Genomic DNA, 23,871 nt, shown 5'->3' with positions numbered 1-23,871 from the left:
GTAGAGGGAGCTTCACTCTGTGTCTGACCCTGGGAGTGTGTGATGGGACGGTGTAGAGGGAGCTTCACTCTGTGTCTGACCCTGGGAGTGTGTGATGGGTTGGTGTAGAGGGAGCTTCACTCTGTGTCTGACCCTGGGAGTGTGTGATAGGTTCGTCTGGAGGGAGTTTCTCTCTGTGTCTAACCCTGGGAGTGTGTGATGGGACTGTGTAGGGGAGCTGTCCCTGTCCTTTGTGAACTGGAATTAGCGTGTGGTTCCCATATTGGGATGAGGTTGTGTCTCTGTCAGCAGGTGAAGGGATCAAAGAGGTGTGTGTGACTGCACCTCTCACAGGTCCTAGCACGCCGCCTGCCCCAGCTGGGACCCAGCATGATTTTATGGCCACTGCACATTCCTCACTCCTCACCTCATGAGTCTGGGTCGACAACGAGGGTGGTTGCCATGGTTGCCAGGGAGAAGGTTATTGCACGGACTGGCAGCCTGGGATTTGTAGTCTGTTGTTGGAGCATTGTTGCCGGGGTTGTGAGCGGCTGGCCACAGGGACTACAGCTCTCAGAATCTGCATCAGCACCCATCCGTCCATCACTCTGGAATCATGAAGGCTGGCTGCCTGCTCACGCTCTCCGTTCTCCATGGTAACGTGAACAGATTTTCTTGGGCAAGCCTGGTTTACTGACGTACACAGTTGGTTATTGCTGCATCACAGGGCTCAGTCCTGCACTAGGTCTCCACTCCTGTACCTCACTGTGATCCTCCGCTTCTCTGCACTCTCCACTCCTGTACCTCACTGTGATCCTCCGCTTCTCTGCACTCTCCACTCCTGTACCTCACTGTGATCCTCCGCTTCTCTGCACTCTCCACTCCTGTACCTCACTGTGATCCTCCGCTTCTCTGCACTCTCCACTCCTGTACCTCACTGTGATCCTCCGCTTCTCTGCACTCTTCATTCCCTACCTCACTGTGATCCTCTACGTTTCCACTCCTGTACCTCACTGTGATCCTCCGCTTCTCTGCACTCTTCACTCCCTACCTCACTGTGATCCTCTACGTCTCCACTCCTGTACCTCACTGGGATCCTCCGCTTCTCCGCACTCTTCACTGCCGATCTCACTGTGATCCTCTACGTCTCTGTACTCTGCGCTGCTCTTTCTCACTGTGATTCTCTACTTGCCACTCGCTACATTCCTGTACCACACTGTGAACCTCTGATTCTCCACACTCTTCACTCCCCTACCTCACCGTGAACCTCTGCTTCTCGGCAATCTTCATTCCTCTTCGTCTCTGTGAATCTCTCCTCTCCGCAACCTACACTCCTGTACTTCACTGTCAACCTCTCCTCACCGCACCCTACACTCCTCTACCTCACTGTGAATCTCTCCTCACCGCACCCTACACTCCTCTACCTCACTGTGAACCTCTCCTCTCCGCACCCTACACTCCTGTACCTCACTGTGAACCTCTCCTCTCCGCACCCTACACTCCTGTACCTCACTGTGAACCTCTCCTCTCTGCACCCTACACTGCTGTACCTCACTGTGAACCTCTCCTCTCCGCACCCTACACTGCTGTACCTCACTGTGAACCTCTCCTCTCCGCACCCTACACTCCTGTACCTCACTGTGAACCTCTCCTCTCTGCACCCTACACTGCTGTACCTCACTGTGAACCTCTCCTCTCCGCACCCTACACTCCTGTACCTCATTGTGAACCTCTCCTCTCCACACTCTACACTCCTCTACCTCATTGTGAACCTCTCCTCTCCACACACTACACTCCTGTACCTCACTGAGAACCTCTCTTCTCTGCACCCTACACTCCTGTACCTCACTGTGAGCCTCTCCTCTGCACACCCTACACTCCTGTACCTCGCTGTGAAACTCTCCTCCCCGCACCCTACACTCCTGTACCTCACTGTGAACCTCTCCTCTCCGCACCCTACACTCCTGTACCTCACTGTGAATCCTTCCTCTCCACACTCTACACTGCTGTACCTCACTGTGAACCTCTCCTATCCACACTCTACACTGCTGTACCTCACTGTGAAACTCTCCTCTCCACACTCTACACTCCTGTAGCTCACTGTGAACCTCTCCTCCCCGCAACCTACACTCCTGTACCTCACTGTGAAACTCTCCTCTCCGCACCCTACACTCCCGTACCTCACTGTGAACTTCTCCTCTGCACACCCTACACTCCTGTACCTCACTGTGAATCTCTCCTCCCCACACCCTACACTCCCGTACCTCATTGTGAACCTCTCCTCCCCGCAACCTACACTCCTGTACCTCACTGTGAAACTCTCCTCACCGCACCCTACACTCCTGTACCTCACTGTGAATCTCTCCTCACCGCACCCTACACTCCTGTACCTCACTGTGAATCTCTCCTCTCCACACCCTACACTCCTGTACCTTACTGTGAACCTCTCTTCTCCACACCCTACACTCCTGTACCTCACTGTGAACCTCTCCTCTCTGCAACCTACACTCCTGTACCTCACTGTGAACCTCTCCTCTCCGCACCCTACACTCCCGTACCTCACTGTGAACCTCTCCTCTCCACACTCTACACTCCTGTACCTCACTGTGATCCTCCGCTTCTCTGCACTCTTCATTCCCTACCTCATTGTGATCCTCTACGTCTCCACTCCTGTACCTCATTGGGATCCTCCACTTCTCCGCACTCTTCACTGCCGATCTCACTGTGATCCTCTACGTCTCTGTACTCTGCGCTGCTCTTTCTCACTGTGATTCTCTACTTGCCACTCGCTACAATCCTGTACCACACTGTGAACCTCTGATTCTCCACACTCTTCACTCCCCTACCTCACTGTGAACCTGTTTCTCTGCACCCCACACCTCACTGTGAATCTCTTTCTCTGCACTCTTCACTCCCCTACCTCACCGTGAACCTCTGCTTCTCGGCAATCTTCATTCCTCTTCGTCTCTGTGAATCTCTCCTCTCCGCAACCTACACTCCTGTACCTCACTGTGAACCTCTCCTCACCCTACAGTCCTCTACCTCACTGTGAATCTCTCCTCTCCGCACCCTACACTCCTCTACCTCACTGTGAACCTCTCCTCACCGCACCCTACACTCCTCTCCCTCACTGTGAATCTCTCCTCTATCAACCCTACACTCCTCTACCTCACTGTGAACCTCTCCTCTCCACACTCTACACTCCTGTACCTCACTGTGAACCTCTCCTCTCCACACTCTACACTCCTGTACCTCACTGTGAACCTCTCCTCTCCACACTCTATACTCCTCTACCTCACTATGAACCTCTCCTCTCCACACCCTAAACTCCTGTACCTCACTGTGAACCTCTCCTCTCCACACTCTATACTCCTCTACCTCACTATGAACCTCTCCTCTCCATACCCTAAACTCCTGTACCTCACTGTGAACCTCTGCTTCTCTGTACTCTGTACTGCTCTACCACACTGTGATTCTCTCACACACACACACACACACACACACAGCCTCCCTCGCTCGCTCTGACTCTCTCTCACAGTAGTAATTACTCCCTCCTGCCACTTTCCATTTCACATTCTAATTCCCCCTCATCCCTTCATTATTCCTCACCGGCCCATCCCCTCCTTTCCTCTCTCCCATGTTCCACTCTCCTCTATCAGATTCCTTCATCTTCAGTGCTTCACCCTCTCCACCTATTCCCCCCTCCAGCTCCTCACTTCGTCTCCCCTCCCTCACTAACCTGCCTTCCCCCTCACCTAGTCTCACCTGTCACCTGCCAGCTCGTCCTCCTTCCCCTCCCCCCATCTTTGTAATCTGGCTTCAGCCCCCTTCCTTTTCAGTCCATATGAAGGTACCCAGCCCGAAAGATTGACTGCTTATTCCCCTCGTGGATGCTGCCTTACCTGCTGCGTTTCTCCAGCATTTTGTGTGTGTTGGATTTAATTGCCCTTCACTAGTTGCCCCTGGAGAAGTTGGTGGTGAGCTGCCTTCTTTGACCGCTGCCATCCCAGAGATGTAGGTACTCCCACAGAGCTGTTAGGAAGGGAGTTCCCTGGTTTGACCCAGTGACAGTGAAGGATTGGCGATATATTTCCAAGTCACGATGGTGAGTAGCTTGGAGGAAACTCCCAGAGGCGGTGTTCCCCGTGCTTCACTGCCCTTGTTCTTCCAGCTGGTAGAGGTGGTGGGTTTGCACGGGGCTGTCCAGGAATTCTCACTGCATCCTGAATTTATTGATCATGGAATCAAAGAAATCTCGGACACAAAATAAGGCCATTCAGCCCATCTTGACCACGCTTTAGACTGTTCTATTTGCTGGGTTGCAACAGTGTCTCAGGAATGCTGCACGGTGGTTGACCCGCTCTCTGGGACCCCGGCCCACCCCTGAACTTCAGCAACACGCCTCACAGTATCATATCAGCCCCAACTCCCCTCACAGCCGGCTCCTCGGACAGGGCAAGCATTGACAGGTCCCGCTGACTGTGGAATTCTCCCCGAACAGGTCGGGCACAGTTTACTGTGACAGCGCCCGGCCGCGGGCAGGATGGGGTTAAACTGCTCCTGGCAAATCAGGCGGATTGGAGAAAGGTTGCCGAGTCAGCTGAACGGAGGAGCTTTGCTGAGTCAGCGGGAGAGTGAAACAAGCCCAACTTTGCCGGGTCTGTGCAGGAAGGAGGGACGGGATCTGAGACTAATCTGAGATTACTGCTGAAATGATTACCCTCAGCCCCCTCCTCCTCACTCCCTCTCACTCTGTTCATCTACCCACTCTCTCTCTTTCATCCTCTGTTTCTCCCTAATTCACTTACTTTCTCTGTCCTAGTCTCTCCATCCCCCGCTCTCTGGGGCTCTCCTCTGTGTGTCTGTGTGTGTATACTGTATGTTCAAAGTTCATGTATTATCAAAATATATATACGCCTCCATATACCACCTTGAGATTCCATCTCCATGTTTCTCCATCTCCCCCTCTCCCACTAATATCACTCCATCTCTGCTTTCGGCTGTCTCTCTGTCTCTCTCTCTCGCTCCCTCTCTCTGTCTGTCTCTCTCTCGCTCCCTCTCTCTGTCTGTCTCTCTCTGGCTCCCTCTCTCTCTCTGTCTCTCTGTGTCTCTCTCCGTCTGTGTCTGTCTGTCTGTCTGTCTCTCTCTCCCTCTCTGCCTCTATCTGTCTCTCGTTCTCTCTTCCCCACCCCAGAGCTCAGGCTGTCTGTCTCTGATTCACTCTGCCCTCCCTTCATCCCTGACTATCCCATTCATTCTCCACATGCCACACTTTCCCCCTCGTATCTGTCTGTTCCCCTCTCTCCTCATTGCCTCCCTCTCTCCCACCCTTGCTCAGATGTTTTTGTCCTTCTGTCCCTCCCTTTCCTACTATCTGTCTCCTCCTTCTCTTTCTCTGTCCCTCGATCATAAGACCATAAGGTGTAGGAGCAGAATAAGGCAATCCAGCCCATCGAGTCTGCTCTGCCATTCCATCGTGGCTGATTTATTATCCGTCTCAACCCCATTCCCCTGCCTTCTCTCCATGACCTTTGACACCCTGACTAATCAAGAATCTATCAATCTCACTTCAAACATACCCAGTGATTTCGTCTCCACAGCTCCCATGGCACTGAGACTCACAGATTCACCAGCCCCGGGCCAAAGATGTTCCTCCTCATCTCTGCTCTACCTCCCTCTCTCCCCACCCTTCTCCCTCCTTCCCACTCCCTCCCTCCTTTTCCCTCAGACTTTTCTACCTCTTTCATCAGCTCTGCTTCTTCTGTTTTCCTCTTTCCTTGCATCTCTCCCTCCTTTTCCCTTTATCTTCCACAATCTCCCTCTTCCACCCTTCTCCCTAGTCCATCCTTTCCCCTTCTCCACCCTGTCCCAACTACCCTCCATCTCCCAGACCCCATCTCTACCTCCTACTACCCTTCCTCTCCCTCTCCGTCTTCCTCTCCCTCTCCTCCAAACTCCCCCACCCTCTCTCTGACCCCCTCTCTCTCCACATCCCACTCTCCCTCCCTCCCTCTCATTCTCCCCCTCTCCCTCCCCTTCTCCCCCCTCCCTCCCACTCTCTCTCCTTTTTCTCCTCTCCACATCCCTCACCCCTCCCTCTGTCCCCCTCCACATCCCTCACCCCTCCCTCTGTCCCCCCTCCACATCCCTCACCCCTCCCTCTGTCCCCCTCCACATCCCTCACCCCTCCCTCTGTCCCTCTGCACATCCCTCACCCCTCCCTCTGTCCCCCCCACATCCCTCACCCCTCCCTTTGTCCCCCCTTCACATCCCTCACCCCTCTTTCTGCCCCCTCCACATCTCTCACCCTTCCCTCTGTACCCCTCTCCACATCCTCACCCCTCTCCACATCCCTCTGTCCCCTCCCTGCTGACTGTCAGTGACCCGACTGTCTGTGCCCGCAGGTCTGGTACTGCCCGTAGGTGGGGGCCGTTTGAAGCGTCACCTGGACCAGCTGGGGAACATGATCGAATGTGGAGTGGGTGAAGGCCGCTGGCTCACGTGGCTCGACTACTTTGACTACGGCTGTTACTGCGGCTTTGGCGGTCATGGTCAGCCCCTTGACGCCGTAGACAGGTGAGGGACGGGCGCACCCTGCCCTTGACACCTCCTCACACCTCTGCTCCCTTCACCACACTGCCCCACAATCTGTGGACGTTTGGAAGAGAGTTGGATATATTTGTTTTATTTAAAGATACAACATGGAATAGGCCCTTCAAGTTGCACTGCCCAGTAACCCTTATTTAAACTTAGCACCAATGTGGGACAATTTGCAATGAGCAATTAATCTATTAACCAGTACGTCGTAACACTGCGGTAGGAAACTGGAGCACAGGGAGGAAACCAACATGCTCATGGGAAGGATGTATAAACTCCTGATGGAGTAAGCTGGAATTGATCTCCGAACTCCAACACTCCAGGCTGTTATATCATCATGCTAACTGCTACACCACCGTGGCACCCAGTTGGGTGGTTTTGGAGAGGGAAGAGGGTGTTTGTGCTGAGAGATGGAGTGTTAGCTCCCAGGAGGAGTTGTTGCAGCACCCTGGGGTGAAGGCACAGAAGGAGCCCAGGGGAACACAGGGTTCCAGTCTCCTGCCCCTGAGCTCCTAACGCCAAGAAACTTTCTGGGGCCTTCCACAAGCTCTGGAATTAGAAATGGTTTGTTGTTGTCACATGTACTGAGATACTGTGAAAACCTTGTCTTGCAAACCATTCCTACAGATATAGATAGATTATGAAGACACGCAGTCCTCTTTTTATTGTCATTTAGTAATGTATGCATTAAGAAATGATACAATATTTCCTCCGGTGTGATATCACAAAACACAGGACAGACCAAGACTGAAAAAAACTAACAAAACCACATAATTATAACATATACAAACGTTTGTAGTTACAACAGTGCAACAATACCATAACTTGATGACGAAGTCCATGAGCACAGCAAAAGTTCAAAGTCTCTCAAATGTCCCACATCTCACGCAGACGGGAGAAGGAAGAAAAACTCTCCCTGCTATACCAGACCACGGTCCGACTCTGACTCATCCGAAAACTTCGAGCTCTGATCAGCTCTCCGATTCCGAGTACTGAGCGCCATCTCTATCCGAGCGATTCGACCTCCATCTCAGTCACCAACAGCTGGCAAATCCAAGGATTTTGAGGCCTTCCCTCCGAAAGATTCCCGACCACGCAGTAACGACAGCAGAGAACGAGTGTTTCAGAAATTTCTCTGGATGTTCCTCTGTGCTTTCACGTCCGTCTCCATCAAATCAGAATTGTCCACGGCTCCTATTTAACGGATACGACATCATTTTTCACTGGAGGGCTGCGCGCGCGCAGCGCGCTGCTCTCTCTCCTCCCGCATATACCAAATATCAAATCCTTACACATTGTATTGAGGTAGAACAAGAGAATAAAAATAAGAGTGCAGAATAAAGTGTAACAGCCTCAGCGAAAGTGCAGTGCAGGCTGACAATAAGGTGCAAGATAGGACTTTATTCTCTGAAGTGTAGGAGAATGAGGGGAGATTTGATAGAGGTAAAAAGGGATATATATCGGGTAAATGCAAACAGCCTTTTTTAACTGAGGTTGGGTGAGACTGGAGCTAGAGGTCATAGGCTAAAGTTGAAAGGTGAAATGTTTAAGGAAAATCTGGGAGGAAACTTCTTCACTCAGAGGATGATGGGAGTGTGGAACGAGCTGCCAGTGGAAATGGTGGATATGGGTTCAATTGTAACATTTAAGAGAAACCTGGGTAACTGCGTGGTTGAGAGGGCTACGGAAGGCGATTATGGTCCATGTGCAGATCAATGGGACAAGGCAGAATAACAGTTTGCATGGACTAGATGGGCCAAAGGGCCTGTTTCTGTACTATGAGTCTATCATAACGAGGTAGATTATGAGGTCAAGAGTCCATCTCATCATAGTAGGGAACGGTACAACAGTCTTATAATAGCAGGTTAGAGCCTGGTAGTATGTGCTTTCAGGTTTTTGTATCTTCTGCCCGATGGGAGGGGGGGAAGAGAGATTGTCCGGGGTGGGTGGGGTCTTCGATTCTGCTGGCTGCTTTATTGATTCAGCCAGAAATGCAGACAGAGTCCATAGAGGGGAGCCTTTCTGCTGTGACATGCTGAGCAGCATCCACAACCCTGTACAGTTGGGGGCAAAGCAGTTCCCATACCAAGCCTCCCCCGACTGAGTTCCCTCTAAATATCTGATCTAAATTTCCTAATGTTGAGTGGGGAACCTCCGGAATGTTCTGCTCTGGAGGGTTAAGGAGAACAGATCACTGGGGGAGGGGGAGACATTCTTGACAGATCAGGGGATTGAGGGGGCGGGGACGTGGCACAGAACGTGAGGTGAGGCCCGGGTGAGGCAGATCAGGCGGGATCACATTGAATGGTGGGCAGGACTGTGGGGCCGAGTGGCCTACTCCTGTCCTATCCTCATTTAACTTCCATAGTTCTTATCCTCTGCTCATCAGAGCCACACCCTTGTTGGACCGGCTAATTCCCCAGCCCCCAGTCCTAAAGGGTCCAGACCCAATGCGCATCACCAGTCCTGTAATGGACTCTCCAGTGATTACCTGTGCTGTAACATCCTGCCCTGTAATGGTGTATCCTGTAATGGCCTGGCCGGTAGTTGCCAGACCAGACCCTGAAGCGTGAACAATCTGCTCTCGACTCTGGGAGCACAGGTTAACTGAACTACTCTTGCCCGAATTTTCCCAGCTGCATGTTCTGACAATTCGCTGCATTGCCTACATTGATGGACGCTCCCTACTCTCCCTCAATGATGGCCACTCCCCAGCTCCCTGCTATGAATGACATTCTAAATCTTCCTGCATTGGCACTCTCCTTCGCTTCCAGTATTGACAAACATTTCTTTACCCTATATTGATGGACATTCCCTAGTCCCTTGAGAGGTTCTCTGTATTGACTGTTTGTTCCCCTCCATAGATGCTGCCTGACTTGCTAAGTTCAACCAGCATTTTGTATGTGTTGCTCTGGATTTCCAGCAACTGCAAAATCTCTGTGTTGCTTAATTGGCTGACACTCACTCCTTACGTTGAGTGATGGTCCCTCTTCTCCTTGCATTGAGTGATGGTCCCTCTTCTCCTTGCATTGAGTGATGGTCCCTCTTCTCCTTGCATTGGGATGGTTCTTCACTCCTTGGATTTAGGGATGATCCCTTGCCCCTGTCCATGAGTGATAGTCCCACTTAATGAGCGCTGCTCCCTTACTCGTTGCATTGAGTGATAGTCCCTTTCATTAATGGTCCTTTTATTTTTGAATTGAGTGATGCTCCCTTAATCATTGCATTGACAGACGTTCCCTAACTCAGAGCACTGACTGACACGTTATAGATTCAGGATCAGGTTTATTTGACAAATGTACATCAACACACACTGTGAAATGTGTCATTTCTGTCAACGACCTACAGAGTGAGAGGGTGTGCTGGGCACAGCCCACAAGTGTGGCCACACATTCTGGCACCTACAATGCATGTCCACAATATTCAGCAGAACAACTGAACCCAACAAGCAACTACAGCAAAACGAACCCCTTTCCTCCTTCCCACACCCCCCCCTCACGCAACCCCCCACACACAGGTGATCCCCCAACCCCAGGACATCCCTCCAAACCTCTAGTCTCCAGTAGACTCGCGACTCACGGATATCGTGCCCCAGATATCACAGGCCCAGAGTTTCGGCCATCGGGCCTCAACTTCTGATCAACTTTCGATCTTTGGTATTGGGACACCGAACTCCAGGCCTCAAACTCTGGACTCTCCGACTCGCATACCTTGGGTCTCACCAGCCCTCACATGGCCATCCGGTCCCAGGACTGGCGGCGGGGTGCTCACTGATCCAGTGGGCCAGAAGCCCTCGGCCTATGTAGGCCTCATCCACTGACCAACATCTACCAATATCCCTTGCCACATGTCCCCATTGCAGACCTTGAAGCGCAGAGTGGAGGCCTAACCTCTAACTCCCCCGCTTCCCTGTCCCTAAATCCTAACTCCCCTCTCTGTTCCCAAAACCATCCCTACGACCTAAACAGGAACTAAGTCTGAGCAATGACCTCTACGACCAGGAACTTTACCTCCCTGTATTGACTATTCCTGCATTTGCTGATGCTCCCTAGTCCCTTGCAGTACAAACTGTGGTCACAGGGAAAAGGTAAGGCGGTGTACAAAGAATGGGGGTGTGAGCAGAGTTCATTGAAAGTGACGGGATAGGCGGGGTAAGGGAGTGAAATGTCAGAGACAGAGCACAGGAACAGAGTCACAGTGAACCTTTGTAAAAGCTGGCTCAACCGTAGCTGGTGGGATGAACATAGAACGTAGAGTAGCACACACAAAATGCTGGAGGAACTCAGCAAGTCAGGCAGCATCAAGGGAAAAGAATAAAGAGTCGCCGTTTCAGCTGAGACCATCAATACATAGAACGTTATAGCCCAGTATGGGCCCTTTGGCCCATGATATTGTGCCAACCTTTTAACCTACTCCAAAATTAATCGAACCCTTCCTTCCCACGTAATTGTCCAATATTCTATCACCCACATGTCTATCAAAAAGTTTCTTAAATTTCCCTAATGTATCTGCCTCTACCACCACCCCTGGCAGGGTGTTCCACACCCCACCACTATCTGTAAAAACCTTGCTTTTGACATCCCCCCTACCCCCACCCCCATGCTTCCCTCCAATCACCTGAAAATTATGCCCCCTCGTATTGCTTCCGTGGGAAAAAGTCTCTGGCTGTCCACTCTATCCATGCCCCTTATCATCTTGTACACCTCTATCAAGTCACCCCTCATCCTCCTTCACTCCAAAGAGAAAAGCCCCAGCTCACTCAGCCTGTCCTCATAAGCCATCTTCTCAAATCGGTCTCTGCCTCTGTGGCCATCCCCTAGTGATTAGATTAGACTAGATTAGATTATGAGGACACGCAGTCCTCTTTTATTGTCATTTAGTAATGCATGCATTAAGAAATGATGCAATGTTCCTCCGGTGTGATATCACAGAAACACAGGACAGACCAAGACTGAAAAACTGACAAAAACCACATAATTATGACATATCGTTACAACAGTGCAAGCAATACCATAACTTGATGAAGAACAGGCCATGGGCACGGTAAAAATGTTCAAAGTCTCTCAAAGGTCCCATGATGTCACGCAGACGGTAGAAGGGAGAAACTCTCCCTGCCATGAGCTTCTAGCACTGCAAACTTGCCGATGCAGCATTCTGGAAGCACCCAACCACAGTCCGACTCTGAGTCGTCCGAAAATTTCGAGCCTCCGACCAGCCCTCTGACACCGAGCACCGAGCACCATCTCTGCCGAGCGCTTCAACCCCAGCTCTGGCCGCCAGCAACAGGCAAAGTCGAGGATTTGGGGCCTTCCCTCCAGAGATTCTCGATCGCACAGTAGCAGCGGCAGCGAACCGGGCATTTCAGAAATTTCTCCAGACGTTCTTCCGTGCTTCTCACGTCTGTCTCCATCAAATCAGAACTGTGCACGGCCCCCTATTTAACAAATACGATATCATTTCACCGGAGAGGCCGCTCGCGCTGCGTCATGCCGCCATCTTCTCCTCCCGCCACCATATGTAGATTGTGGTCTGGGGAAGATCAGGGTGATAAGAATCATTGGGGAGTGGCTGTGCTGAGGGCAGGATCAGGTAAAATGAGAGTTAAATAAACGAAGGAGCAGATGGACGTGTTTTGGGGGGTGTGGTGGGAGGGTTGAACAGCCCCTCAGTGGTCCAGCTGCTAGTGTTGTTGTTGATCAACACACCCTGCACTGCCTGACACACTCTGCGGATCCCTACACTGCCTGTCAGTCCCTGCACATCTCAACGCTCCCTGTGTCTCTGTTTCTCCCAGTTGTTGCCGTCTACATGATATTTGCTACGGGAAGCTAGAGTCCAAAGGTGGCTGTCGCTGGTATCATTACCCCTACTGGACCCACTACACGTGGATCTGTGGACGTGAGCAGTCCCTCACCTGTGGTAAGTGCAGACTCCAGCCGAGGATCATTCACAGAAATCAATGCATCCGGGATTCTGTCCCTGAGCAGGCAAAATGCCTGTTCCAACTTCCTACTGACTGCATAAACCCATTCGTTACACCCCCACACATTGTGCATCTGTGTGCTATACACCAAAGAATTACACAACTGTGGGTTACACACCTGCCCATTACAAACTTCCACGTTATGCTTTTGCGTGTTGTACACCAATGTGTTACATACCTGTGCGTTACACACCCGTGGGTTACCAATAATATAAAAGAGGATACCAAAACCTTTTTCAGATACATAAAGAGTGAAAGGGAGGTGAGAGTGGATATCAGACCCCTGGAAATGATGCTGGAGGGGTAGTAATGGGGGGAGGAAGTGGCAGAGAAACCCAGGAATTATTTTGCATTAGTCTTCATTGTGGAAGACACCAGCAGTATGACAGAAATTCGAGGGTGTCATGGAGCAGAAGTGAGTGTAGTCGCTATTGCTAAGGAGAAGGAACTTAGGAAGCTGTAAGCTTTGAAGGTACACTAGACAGCAACCTGAACCAGGAGGACTGCACCCCAGGGTTCTGAACGAGGTAGCTGAAGAGACTGTGGAGGCATTAGTAATGACCTTTCAAGAGTCACCAGATTATGAAATAGTTCCAGAGGACTGGAAAATTGCAAATGTCACTCCACTCTTTAACAAGGATGGGAGGCAGAGGAAGGAAATAATAGGCCAGTTAGCTTGACATCAGTGGTTGGGAAGATGTTGGAGTCCACTATTAAGGATGAGGTTTCAGAGTACTTGGAGACACATGATAAAATAGGCCAAAGCATGGTTTCCTTAAGGGGAAATTTTGCTTGACAAATCTGTTGGAATTCTTTGAGGGAATAACAGGCAGGATAGACAAAGGAGTATTATTGGATGTTGTTTACTTAGATTCTTGGCAGGCCTTTGATAAGATATTGCACATGAGGCTGCTGAACAAGATAGGAGCCCATGGTATTACAGGAAAGATTCTAGCATGGACAGAAGTCTGGCTGACTTGCTGGAGGCAAGGAATGGGAATAAGGGGGGCCTTATCGGGTTGGCTGCCGGTGACTAGTGGTGTTCCACTGGGACTGGTGTTGAGACTGCTTCCTTTCACATTATATGTCAATGATTTTGATGATAGAATGATGGCTTAGGCGCCAAGTTTGCAGACATTACAAAGACAGATGGAAAGGCAGGTGGTGTTGAGGAAGCAGGGAGTCTGCAGAATGACTTAGACAGATGTGGAGAATGGGCAAAGATGTGGCAGATGGAGTATAGTGTTTGGAAGTGTATGGCCGTGCATTTTGGTAAAAGGAATAAAGATCAAAAATAACAAATCAAATCAAGTTTAATTGTCATTCATGGATACAGCCGAATGAGAGCGATCCTCTGGGGCCAAGGTGCTAAAACATACATGCACATTCAAAATTAGATTAGATTAGATTAGATTATGAGGACACGCAGTCCTCTTTTATTGTCATTTAGTAATGCATGCATTAAGAAATGATGCAATGTTCCTCCGGTGTGATATCACAGAAACACAAGACTGAAAAACTGACAAAGACCACATAATTATAACATATAGTTACAACAGTGCAAAGCAATACTGTGATTTGATAAGAACAGACCATGGGCACAGTAAAAAAAGTCTCAAAGTCTCTCGAAAGTCCCATCATCGCACGCAGATGGAGAAGGTAGAAAAACTCTCCCTGCCATGCGCTTCCAGCGCCGCAAACTTGCTGATGCAGCATCCTGGAAGCACCCGACCACAGCCGACTCTTGAGTCCATCCAAAAATTTCGAGCCTCCGACCAGCCCTCCAACACCGAGCACCGAGCACCATCTCTGCTGAGTGCTTCGACCCTGGTCCCGGCAACTGGCAATAGGCAAAGCTGAGGATTTGGGGCCTTCCCCTCCGGAGATTCTGATCGCACAGTAGCAGCAGCAGCAAAGCAGGCATTTCAGAAGTTTCTCCAGATGTTCCTCCATGCTTCTCACAGCTGGCTCTATCAAATCAGGATTGTGCACGGCATCCTACTTCACAAATACGCCATCTTCTCCTCCCCTCCATTGTGGCGAGAGTGGCGAAATAGTGAGAAAGGGAAAATAAAGAACATAGTTATGTAAGAAAACCCAATTTTAGCCCAAGACCCTGAGCAATGCCCTGCAAAGTGATTGTTTCCAGAAGTCCAATCTGTAATTCCACTGATCCAACACTGGAGGGCAGCACCAACAGGAGCGGCCACCCCTCTCCACGCGCCCCCCCCCACCGACGGAGCCGAATGCCACGCTACCACACAAGCCTGTGACTTGTGGCCAAGTCCTCACTACAACTGAGGTGTCACTGCTGCCTCGCCACTAAACAAGGAAGCAGCTCTGTGGTAATCAGTGTCCAGCAGGGTCTCACATTCACAAAAGAAAATTCCAAGCCAGTCGCTCACGGTTTCACTACACGCCAACTTTGATCCAACATGAAGGCGTCAGATCTAGTGCCTCCGAGTCGCAGTGGCAGCATGGTCTGCACACAGGTCAGTTCTTCCAAACTTAAACCAGCTCTTCCTGCAGCCCGACAGCCCGGCCCAACTCTCTTGGTCTGACGGGCTGACTTGCCTTCCCTGGACCACCGTAGCCGGCTGCTCCAAACAGTGAACAGTCCACTGATGCAGTAGACCTGCTGTACATGTAGTTCTTGGAGTCAAGAGCAGTCTTACTGTGTATAAAAACACATTTAACAAGAGAACAGCACCTTTGGTTGGCCCTCGAGAGGCTGCCGCGTGTAATCGCTTTGCCGTCTTACCAAAAGATGGAGACTATTTTCTAAAAGGGGGCGAATTCAGAAATCAGAGGTGCTTGGGAGTTGGGAGTCCAAGAGCAGGATTCCTTGAAGATTAACATGCAGGTTGAGTCGGTAACAGGGAAGGCAAATATAATGTTAGAATTCATTTTGTTGGGACTAGAAATTAAAAGCAAGGATGCTGAGGCTTTATAAGGCATTGGTTAGACCACACTTGGTGTACTGTGAGCAGTTTTGAGCCCCATATCTAAGAAAAGACAGAACAGTACAGCACAGGAACAGCCATTTGGCCCACAGTGTTGTGCCGAACCAGTTTAAAAGCAAATCGGAAACACCAAGTACTAATCTCTCTAACCTACACCATGTCTGTATCCCTCCATCTTCCTCACATCCATGTGCCTATCCAGACATCTCTGAAGACTCTAATGTGTTCGCCTCTCCCACCATACCAGGCAGCACATTCCAGGCATCCAGCACACTCTGAGTAAAAAAACGTACCCCTCACATCCCCCTTGACCCTACCCCCTCTCACCTTCAGTGCATGCCCTCTGGTATTAGACATTTCAACCCTGGTAAACAGACACTCTCTGTCCACTCTATCTGTGCCTCACATAATCTTGTAAACCTCAATCAAATCTCCCCTTAGGCTCCAGCTCTCCAGAGAAAACCACCCAAGTTTGTCCAGCTTCTCATGATAGCACATGCCCTCTAAACCAAGCAGCATCCTGGTAAACCTCTTCTGCTCCCTCTCCAAAGCCTCAACGTCCTTCCTATTGTGGCGTGACCAGAACCGTATGCAATACTCCGGATGAGGCTTAACCAGAGTTTTATAAAGCTGCAACATAACTTCCTGACTTTTGAACTCAATGTCTCAACTACTAAAAGCAAGCATTCCATAATCCTTCTTAACCATCTTATCGAGCTGTGTAGCCACTTCCATGGAGCTATAAACTTGGATCCCAAGATCTCTCTGCTCAGCAACACTGTATGGATTTTGCCCTTAACACTATACTGTCTCCTTACATTTGCCCTACCGAGGCGCAACACCTCACATTCATCTCTGTTAAACTCCATCTGCCTTCTCTCTGCCGATATCTGCAACTGATCTATATCACGCTGTATTCTTTGCCAGCTTTCTAAACTATCCACAACTCCACCAATGTTGGTATTATCCAGGTCATTTATATACATCACAAACAGCAGAGGTCCCAGCACAGATTCCTGTGGAACTTCATTAATTACTGACCCCCAGCTTGAATAAGTCCCCAACCACTACCCTCTGTCTTCTATGCGCAAGGCAGTTCTGTATCCAAACAGTTAATTCCCAATGGACTCCATGCACCTTAATCCTCTGGATTAGCCTCCCATGAGGGATTTCGTCTAACATCTTACTAAAATCCATATAGACAACATTGTCTGCCCTACCCTCATCAATCTCTCTCATTAACTCATCAAAAAAATTCAATCAAGTTGGTAAGGCATGATCTGCCACACACAAAGCCATGCTGGCTCTCCCTAATTATTCCATGGGTTTCCAAATGCTCATATATTCTATCCCTAAGGATTTTCTCCAGCAATATCCCTACAAATGATGCGAGACACACCGGTCTATAGTTCCCAGGGCTTTCCCTTGTTCCCTTCTTAAACAGAGGTCCAACATTAGCCACTCGCTAGTCCTCTGAGACCTCACTTGTGGCTAGAGAGGACATGAAGATACTGGTCAAGGGTTCAGTAATCTCATCTCTTGCCTCCTTCAATAACCTGGAGTAAATCCCCTCAGGTCCTGGGGTCTTATCCACCTTAATCCAACACTTCCTCCTTGACGTCTAAATGTCCTAACATATTTATACACTCAGCACTGATCTCCTGGTCCTCCATATCCTTTTCCTTGGTAAATACTGAAGAAAAGTCCTTCTCTTCGGCCTCTTTCCTAAATCTATATACTCACTGCGTAGAACCTCTTCTCCTTTTTTGCCCAAGTTATTGGTGCCACAACCTCTGGCTGTTCCCCCTGCCCGCTGAGATGTGTTGGCATTGGAGAGGATCCAAATGAGGTTCACAAGAATGACCCCAGGAATGAAACCACTTGATGGCTCTGGGATTGTACTCACTGGAGTTCAGAAAAACGAGGAGGGAGCTCATTGAAACATTGAATATTGAAAGATCAAGATAGAGTGGACATGGAGAGATATTTCCAATAGTGGGAGAGTCTAGGACTAGAAGGCACAGCCTCAGAATAGAGACATCCCCTTAGACCAGTGATGAGGAGGAATTTCTTTAGTCAGAGTATGGTGAATTTGTGGAATTGATTGACAAAGTCTGCTGTGGAAAGCGAATATGTGGAATTGATTGACAAAGTCTGCTGTGGAGGCTAAACAATTGAGTATATTTGAAGCAGAGGTTCTTGATTATTCAGGGTGTAAAGGTTACAGGGAGAAGGCGGGAAAGTGGGGTTGAGAGGGAAAATAAATCAGTTATGACATACTGTATGTCAGTGATAGTAAAACTGATTCTGATTCTAATTAACAATAAAAGAGGACTGCGTGTCCTCATAACCTAATAATCTAATCTACTTAAAAAGTCAGCACTGCATTGTGATCAAGTGTCCTGTGCTGTACTGTTCTATGTTCTAAGTATGATCATAAACATGTTTCAGAACTGTCTTGACCATACAAGATAGATAGTCTTGGTCGAAGGGACTGATTCTATCTGGTCGTCTGTGATTAGAGGTGTTCCACAGGGATCTGGATTAGGACCTCTGCTGTTTGTGATCTGTCTAAGTGACCTGAATGAAAACGTAGATGGTCCGGTTAGAAAGTTTGCTGGTGATATGTAGGTTGATGGTGTAGGTAGCTGATGCAACTAGCAAAGAACAGAACAGGATTTTATATGTGGGTGGAGAAACGGCCAATGGAGATTAACCTGGTCAAATGTGAAGTGTTGCACCTTGATAGGTCAAATGCAAAGAGATAATAGACTGTTAAAGGAATGACCCTTAACAATATTGATGAGCAGAGGGATCTTGTGGTCTAAGTTCGTACTTCCCTGTAAGTGGATACAGTTTGATAGTGTGGTTAAGAAATCATATGACATGCTTGTAAAGCATAGCATTAGTCGAAGCACTGAGTTTAAAAGTCAGGAAGTTATGTTGTAGCTTCACAAGGCACTAGTTAGGCCATATCTAGAGTATTAGATACAGTTCTGGTCAGCTCATTACAGGAAGGATGTGGAGGCTTTGGAGAGGGAGCAGAAGAGCTTCACCAGGATGCTGCCTGGATTAGATGGCATGGGCTAGAACAAGAGTTTGGACAAACCTGGGTTGCCTTCTCTGGAGCAGTGGAGGCTGAGAGGAGATCTGATAGAGGTTTGTAGGATTTAGAGGCATAGATAAAATAGACAGGCAGTCTCTTTTCCCCAGAGTTGAAATGTCTAATAGCAGAGGGCATGCTTTAAAGTGAGAGGGGGTAACTTCAAAGGAGGTGTAAGGGGCAAGATTTTTTACACAGAGAGAGGTGGGTGTGTGGAACGTGCTGCCTGGGGTGGTGGTAGAGACAGATACATTAGGGACTTTTAAGACATGCTCAGATAGGTACACAAATGTGAGGGAAATGGAAGGATATGATCCCTGTGTAGCATAAGGGATTGTTTAGGTGGCCATTATTAAATTGGTTCAACACAACTCTGGGGGCCGAAACGCCCGCTCTGTGCTGTACTGTTCTAAGTTCTATGTTTTACGTTCACGCCCGACTGGCCATCCCAGGTTGGGTCAGTCCGCTGATGTGGTCAGTAACCATCCTTCACTCATTCCAGAGGGTCGTTGGATTTCAGCAGAACACGGTCTCAGGCGTAGAGATGTCTACTTTTCTGATGTCACCTTCATACTCTGGTCATGCGTGTGCCTGTGATGGAGCCGTTAGTGGTTTTGTCAGAGTTCACATCATATTCTTCCGGCTATTAGAGGAAGGGACTTGACAGGAAATGCTCCTGACTCCTGTGTGTCCCCTTTGGCCTCCACATCGATGAGCTGTTCATTTTTAACTCATTCTGAGATCAGTGTTTCTCCCTGCATCAGCAGGGGTGAGGAGGATGTTACACACTGTGCAACACTCCCCCCAGACGGCTCCCATCTCCCATCACGATGTTTAGTGACTCTGTGGATTCTCGTTCTACCTGTCCCCCACACTGATCATTGCCTGAACACTCCACTTCTGCTGAGTTGGATCACCCTCTGCAGCACTGACCACGCACTGGTCCTGTGTGTGCTCCACCCCGGTCTCTGGATGCACTCTGTGCTCACTTGGCGCCCACATCACGGTAAACATACAATATTACTCAGTTCAGATGTTGTGCTATCCTTTTAGCCTACTATCAATCCAACTCTTCCCTCCTATATAGACCCCCATTTTTCTATTATCCATATATGAGTTTTTAAATGCTCCTAATGTATCTGTCGCTGCCATCACCCCTGCGGTGTGTTCCACACACCCACCACTCTCTGTGAAAAAAGAATTACCTCTAACATCCCTCATATACTTTCCTCAATCATCTTAAAATTTTGCCCCCTCATATCAGCCTGGGAAAAAGTCTCTGGCTATCCTCTAGATCTATCCCTCTTGTCATTTTGTGCACCTCTATCAAGACACCTCTCATAGATAGGCCCATGGATGATTTAAAAATGGTAGGGCTGTGTAGGAGGGGAGGATTAGATTGACCTTAGAGTAGGTTAAAAGGTCAGCACAACATCATGGGCTGGCACCTTCCCCCTTCCTTTCCAGTCCTGATGAAGGGTCTTGGCCTGAAACAATGACTGTTTATTCATTTCCATAGATGCTGCCTATGCTGCCCAGCTTGTTCCTCCAGCATTTTGTATGTGTTGCTCCATGTTCTATGTTCCATGACCCTCCAGTGAAGGGATTTTGAGATCGTTTACTTTGAGAGCAAGGGCTCCCGAGGGAATGTGTGAGGGAGTTGATTCCCTGTCAGACAGGCTGTGGGCTGACTGTATTGTCCTTCAGACAGGCTGTGGACTGACTGTATTGTCTCTTGGACAGGATGCGGGCTGACTGTATCCTCAGACAGGCTGTGAGCTGTCTGTATCCCTCAGACAGGCTGTGGGCTGACTGTATTGTCCCTCAGACAGGCTGTGGGCTGTCTGTATCCCTCAGATAGTCTGTGGGCTGACTGTATTGTCCCTCAGACAGGCTGTGGGCTGACTGTATTGTCCCTCAGACAGGCTGCGGGCTGACTGTATCCCTCAGACAGGCTGTGGGCTGTCTGTATCCCTCAGATAGTCTGTGGGCTGACTGTATTGTCCCTCAGACAGGCTGTGGGCTGACTGTATTGTCCCTCAGACAGGCTGTGGGCTGACTGTATTGTCCCTCAGACAGGCTGTAGGCTGACTGTATCCCTCAGACAGGCTGCAGGCTGACTGTATTGTCCCTCAGACAGGCTGTGGGCTGACTGTATTGTCCCTCAGACAGGCTGTGGGCTGACTGTATCCATCAGGCAGGCTGTGGGCTGACTGTATTGTCCATCAGACAGGCTGTGGGCTGACTGTATTGTCCCTCAGACAGGCTGTGGGCTGACTGTATCCATCAGACAGGCTGTGGGCTGACTGTATTGTCCACCAGACAGGCTGTGGGCTGACTGTATTGTCCCTCAGACAGGCTGTGGGCTGACTGTATCCATCAGACAGGCTGTGGGCTGACTGTATTGTCCCTCAGACAGGCTGTGGGCTGACAGTATTGTCCCTCAGACAGGCTGTGGGCTGACTGTATCCATCAGACAGGCTGTGGGCTGACTGTATCCATCAGACAGGCTGTGGGCTGACTGTATTGTCCCTCAGACAGGCTGTGGGCTGACTGTATCCATCAGACAGGCTGTGGGCTGACTGTATTGTCCATCAGACAGGCTGTGGGCTGACTGTATTGTCCATCAGACAGGCTGTGGGCTGACTGTATTGTTCCTCAGACAGGCTGTGGGCTGACTGTATTGTCCCTCAGACAGGCTGTGGGCTGACTGTACTGACGCCTCTCCTCTCTCTGCTACAGTTGACCCCTATGGAACCTGTGCACGCTCTGTCTGTGACTGTGACAAGAAGCTGGTCGACTGCTTCTCCCGGAGCAACTACGATGCAGACATGAGGGGCATCAATAAGGATGTGATGTGTCAGCCCTGAGATCCCCGTAACAGGACCCAGGCTGCAATCTGAGCCCCTCTTGCCACAGGCCGGTCCGTCTTGCTCAACCGCCACGGTTTCCCGATGGTTTAGGTCTGGGTGGGGGGAAGGGTCAGAATCACCAACGGGACCCCATCCTCCCTCACATTTAACAATCTAGCCCAATCCCAGTCCCACCACCCCTTGCATTGAACCCCACCTGCATCTCTCCACCTTCCTCAACGACATCCACATCTGCACCCCTTCTGCTTATTCTCCACTTCCCTTTCCACTTATTCGCCACTTCCCATTCCCCACCCTCTTTATTCCATACCCCTCCTCAACTCCCCACCTAAACCCATCTCCACACCCCTCATCTCTTCCTACATACTCTCTCCTCTCCCCACCACCTCAACTCCACAACCCCATCTCCCCACCCCTCAAATCCACAACCCCCATCTCCCCACCCGCCAACTCCACAACCTCCATCTCCCCACCCGCCAACTCCATAACCCCCATCTCCCCACCCGCCAACTCCACAACCCCCATCTCCCCATCCCTTCAACTCCACAACCCCCATCTCCCCACCCGCCAGCTCCACAACCTCCATCTCCCCACCCTTCAACTCCACAACCCCCATCTCCCCACCCACCAACTCCACAACCCCCATCTCCCCACCCGCCAACTCCACAACCCTCATCTCCCCACCCGCAAACTCCACAACCCCCATCTCCCCATCCCCTCAACGCCACAACCCTCATCTCCCCACCCGCAAACTCCACAACCCCCATCTCCCCACCCTCAACTCCACAACCCCCATCTCCCCATCCCCTCAACGCCACAACCCTCATCTCCCCACCCACAAACTCCACAACCCCCATCTCCCCACCCTCAACTCCACAACCTCCATCTCCCCACCCTTCAACTCCACAACCCCCATCTCCCACCTGCCAACTCCACAACCCCCATCTCCCCATCCCCTCAACTCCACAATCCCCATCTCCCCACCCTTCAACTCCACAACCCCCATCTCTCCACCCGCCAACTCCACACCCCCCATCTCCCCACCCGCCAACTCCACAACCCCCATCTCCCCACCCGCCAACTCCACAACCCCCATCTCCCCATCCCTTCAACTCCACAACCCCCATCTCCCCACCCACCAGCTCCACAACCCCCATCTCCCCACCCTTCAACTCCACAACCCCCATCTCCCCACCCACCAACTCCACAACCCCCATCTCCCCATCCCCTCAACGCCACAACCCTTATCTCCCCACCCGCCAACTCCACAACCCTCATCTCCCCACCCGCAAACTCCACAACCCCCATCTCCCCATCCCCTCAACGCCACAACCCTCATCTCCCCACCCGCAAACTCCACAACCCCCATCTCCCCACCCGCCAACTCCACAACCCCCATCTCCCCATCCCCTCAAACTCCACAACCCCCATCTCCCCATCCCCTCAACGCCACAACCCTCATCTCCCCACCCGCCAACTCCACAACCCTCATCTCCCCACCCGCAAACTCCACAACCCCCATCTCCCCATCCCCTCAACGCCACAACCCTCATCTCCCCACCCGCCAACTCCACAACCCCCATCTCCCCACCCTCAACTCCACAACCCCCATCTCCCCATCCCCTCAACGCCACAACCCTCATCTCCCCACCCGCAAACTCCACAACCCCCATCTCCCCACCCTCAACTCCACAACCTCCATCTCCCCATCCCCTTCAACTCCACAACCCCCATCTCCCACCTGCCAACTCCACAACCCCCATCTCCCCATCCCCTCAACTCCACAATCCCCATCTCCCCACCTGCCAACTCCACAACCCCCATCTCCCCATCCCCTCAACTCCACAATCCCCATCTCCCCACCCTTCAACTCCACAACCCCCATCTCTCCACCCGCCAACTCCACACCCCCCATCTCCCCACCCGCCAACTCCACAACCCCCATCTCCCCACCCGCCAACTCCACAACCCCCATCTCCCCATCCCTTCAACTCCACAACCCCCATCTCCCCACCCACCAGCTCCACAACCCCCATCTCCCCACCCTTCAACTCCACAACCCCCATCTCCCCACCCACCAACTCCACAACCCCCATCTCCCCATCCCCTCAACGCCACAACCCTCATCTCCCCACCCGCCAACTCCACAACCCTCATCTCCCCACCCGCAAACTCCACAACCCCCATCTCCCCATCCCCTCAACGCCACAACCCTCATCTCCCCACCCGCAAACTCCACAACCCCCATCTCCCCACCCTCAACTCCACAACCCCCATCTCCCCATCCCCTCAACGCCACAACCCTCATCTCCCCACCCGCAAACTCCACAACCCCCATCTCCCCACCCTCAACTCCACAACCTCCATCTCCCC

General features: G+C 50.8%; 1 protein-coding gene across 1 annotated transcript; it reads left to right on the top strand.

The window, feature by feature from the left end:
* The first annotated feature begins 512 nt into the window (after positions 1–512).
* On the top strand, positions 513–22,092 carry LOC134347622 (acidic phospholipase A2 E-like). Its single transcript, XM_063049990.1, has 4 exons — positions 513–635; positions 6,384–6,555; positions 12,371–12,495; positions 21,368–22,092. The coding sequence occupies exons 1-4, from the start codon at positions 596–598 to the stop codon at positions 21,493–21,495; spliced, it is 465 nt and encodes a 154-aa protein (XP_062906060.1). The 5' UTR covers positions 513–595; the 3' UTR covers positions 21,496–22,092.
* Positions 22,093–23,871: the final 1,779 nt, after the last annotated feature.

The sequence above is a fragment of the Mobula hypostoma genome, chromosome 6, assembly GCF_963921235.1.
Source record: "Mobula hypostoma chromosome 6, sMobHyp1.1, whole genome shotgun sequence".
Lineage (NCBI taxonomy): Eukaryota > Metazoa > Chordata > Chondrichthyes > Myliobatiformes > Myliobatidae > Mobula > Mobula hypostoma.
This window is presented reverse-complemented; position numbering and strand designations above follow the sequence as displayed.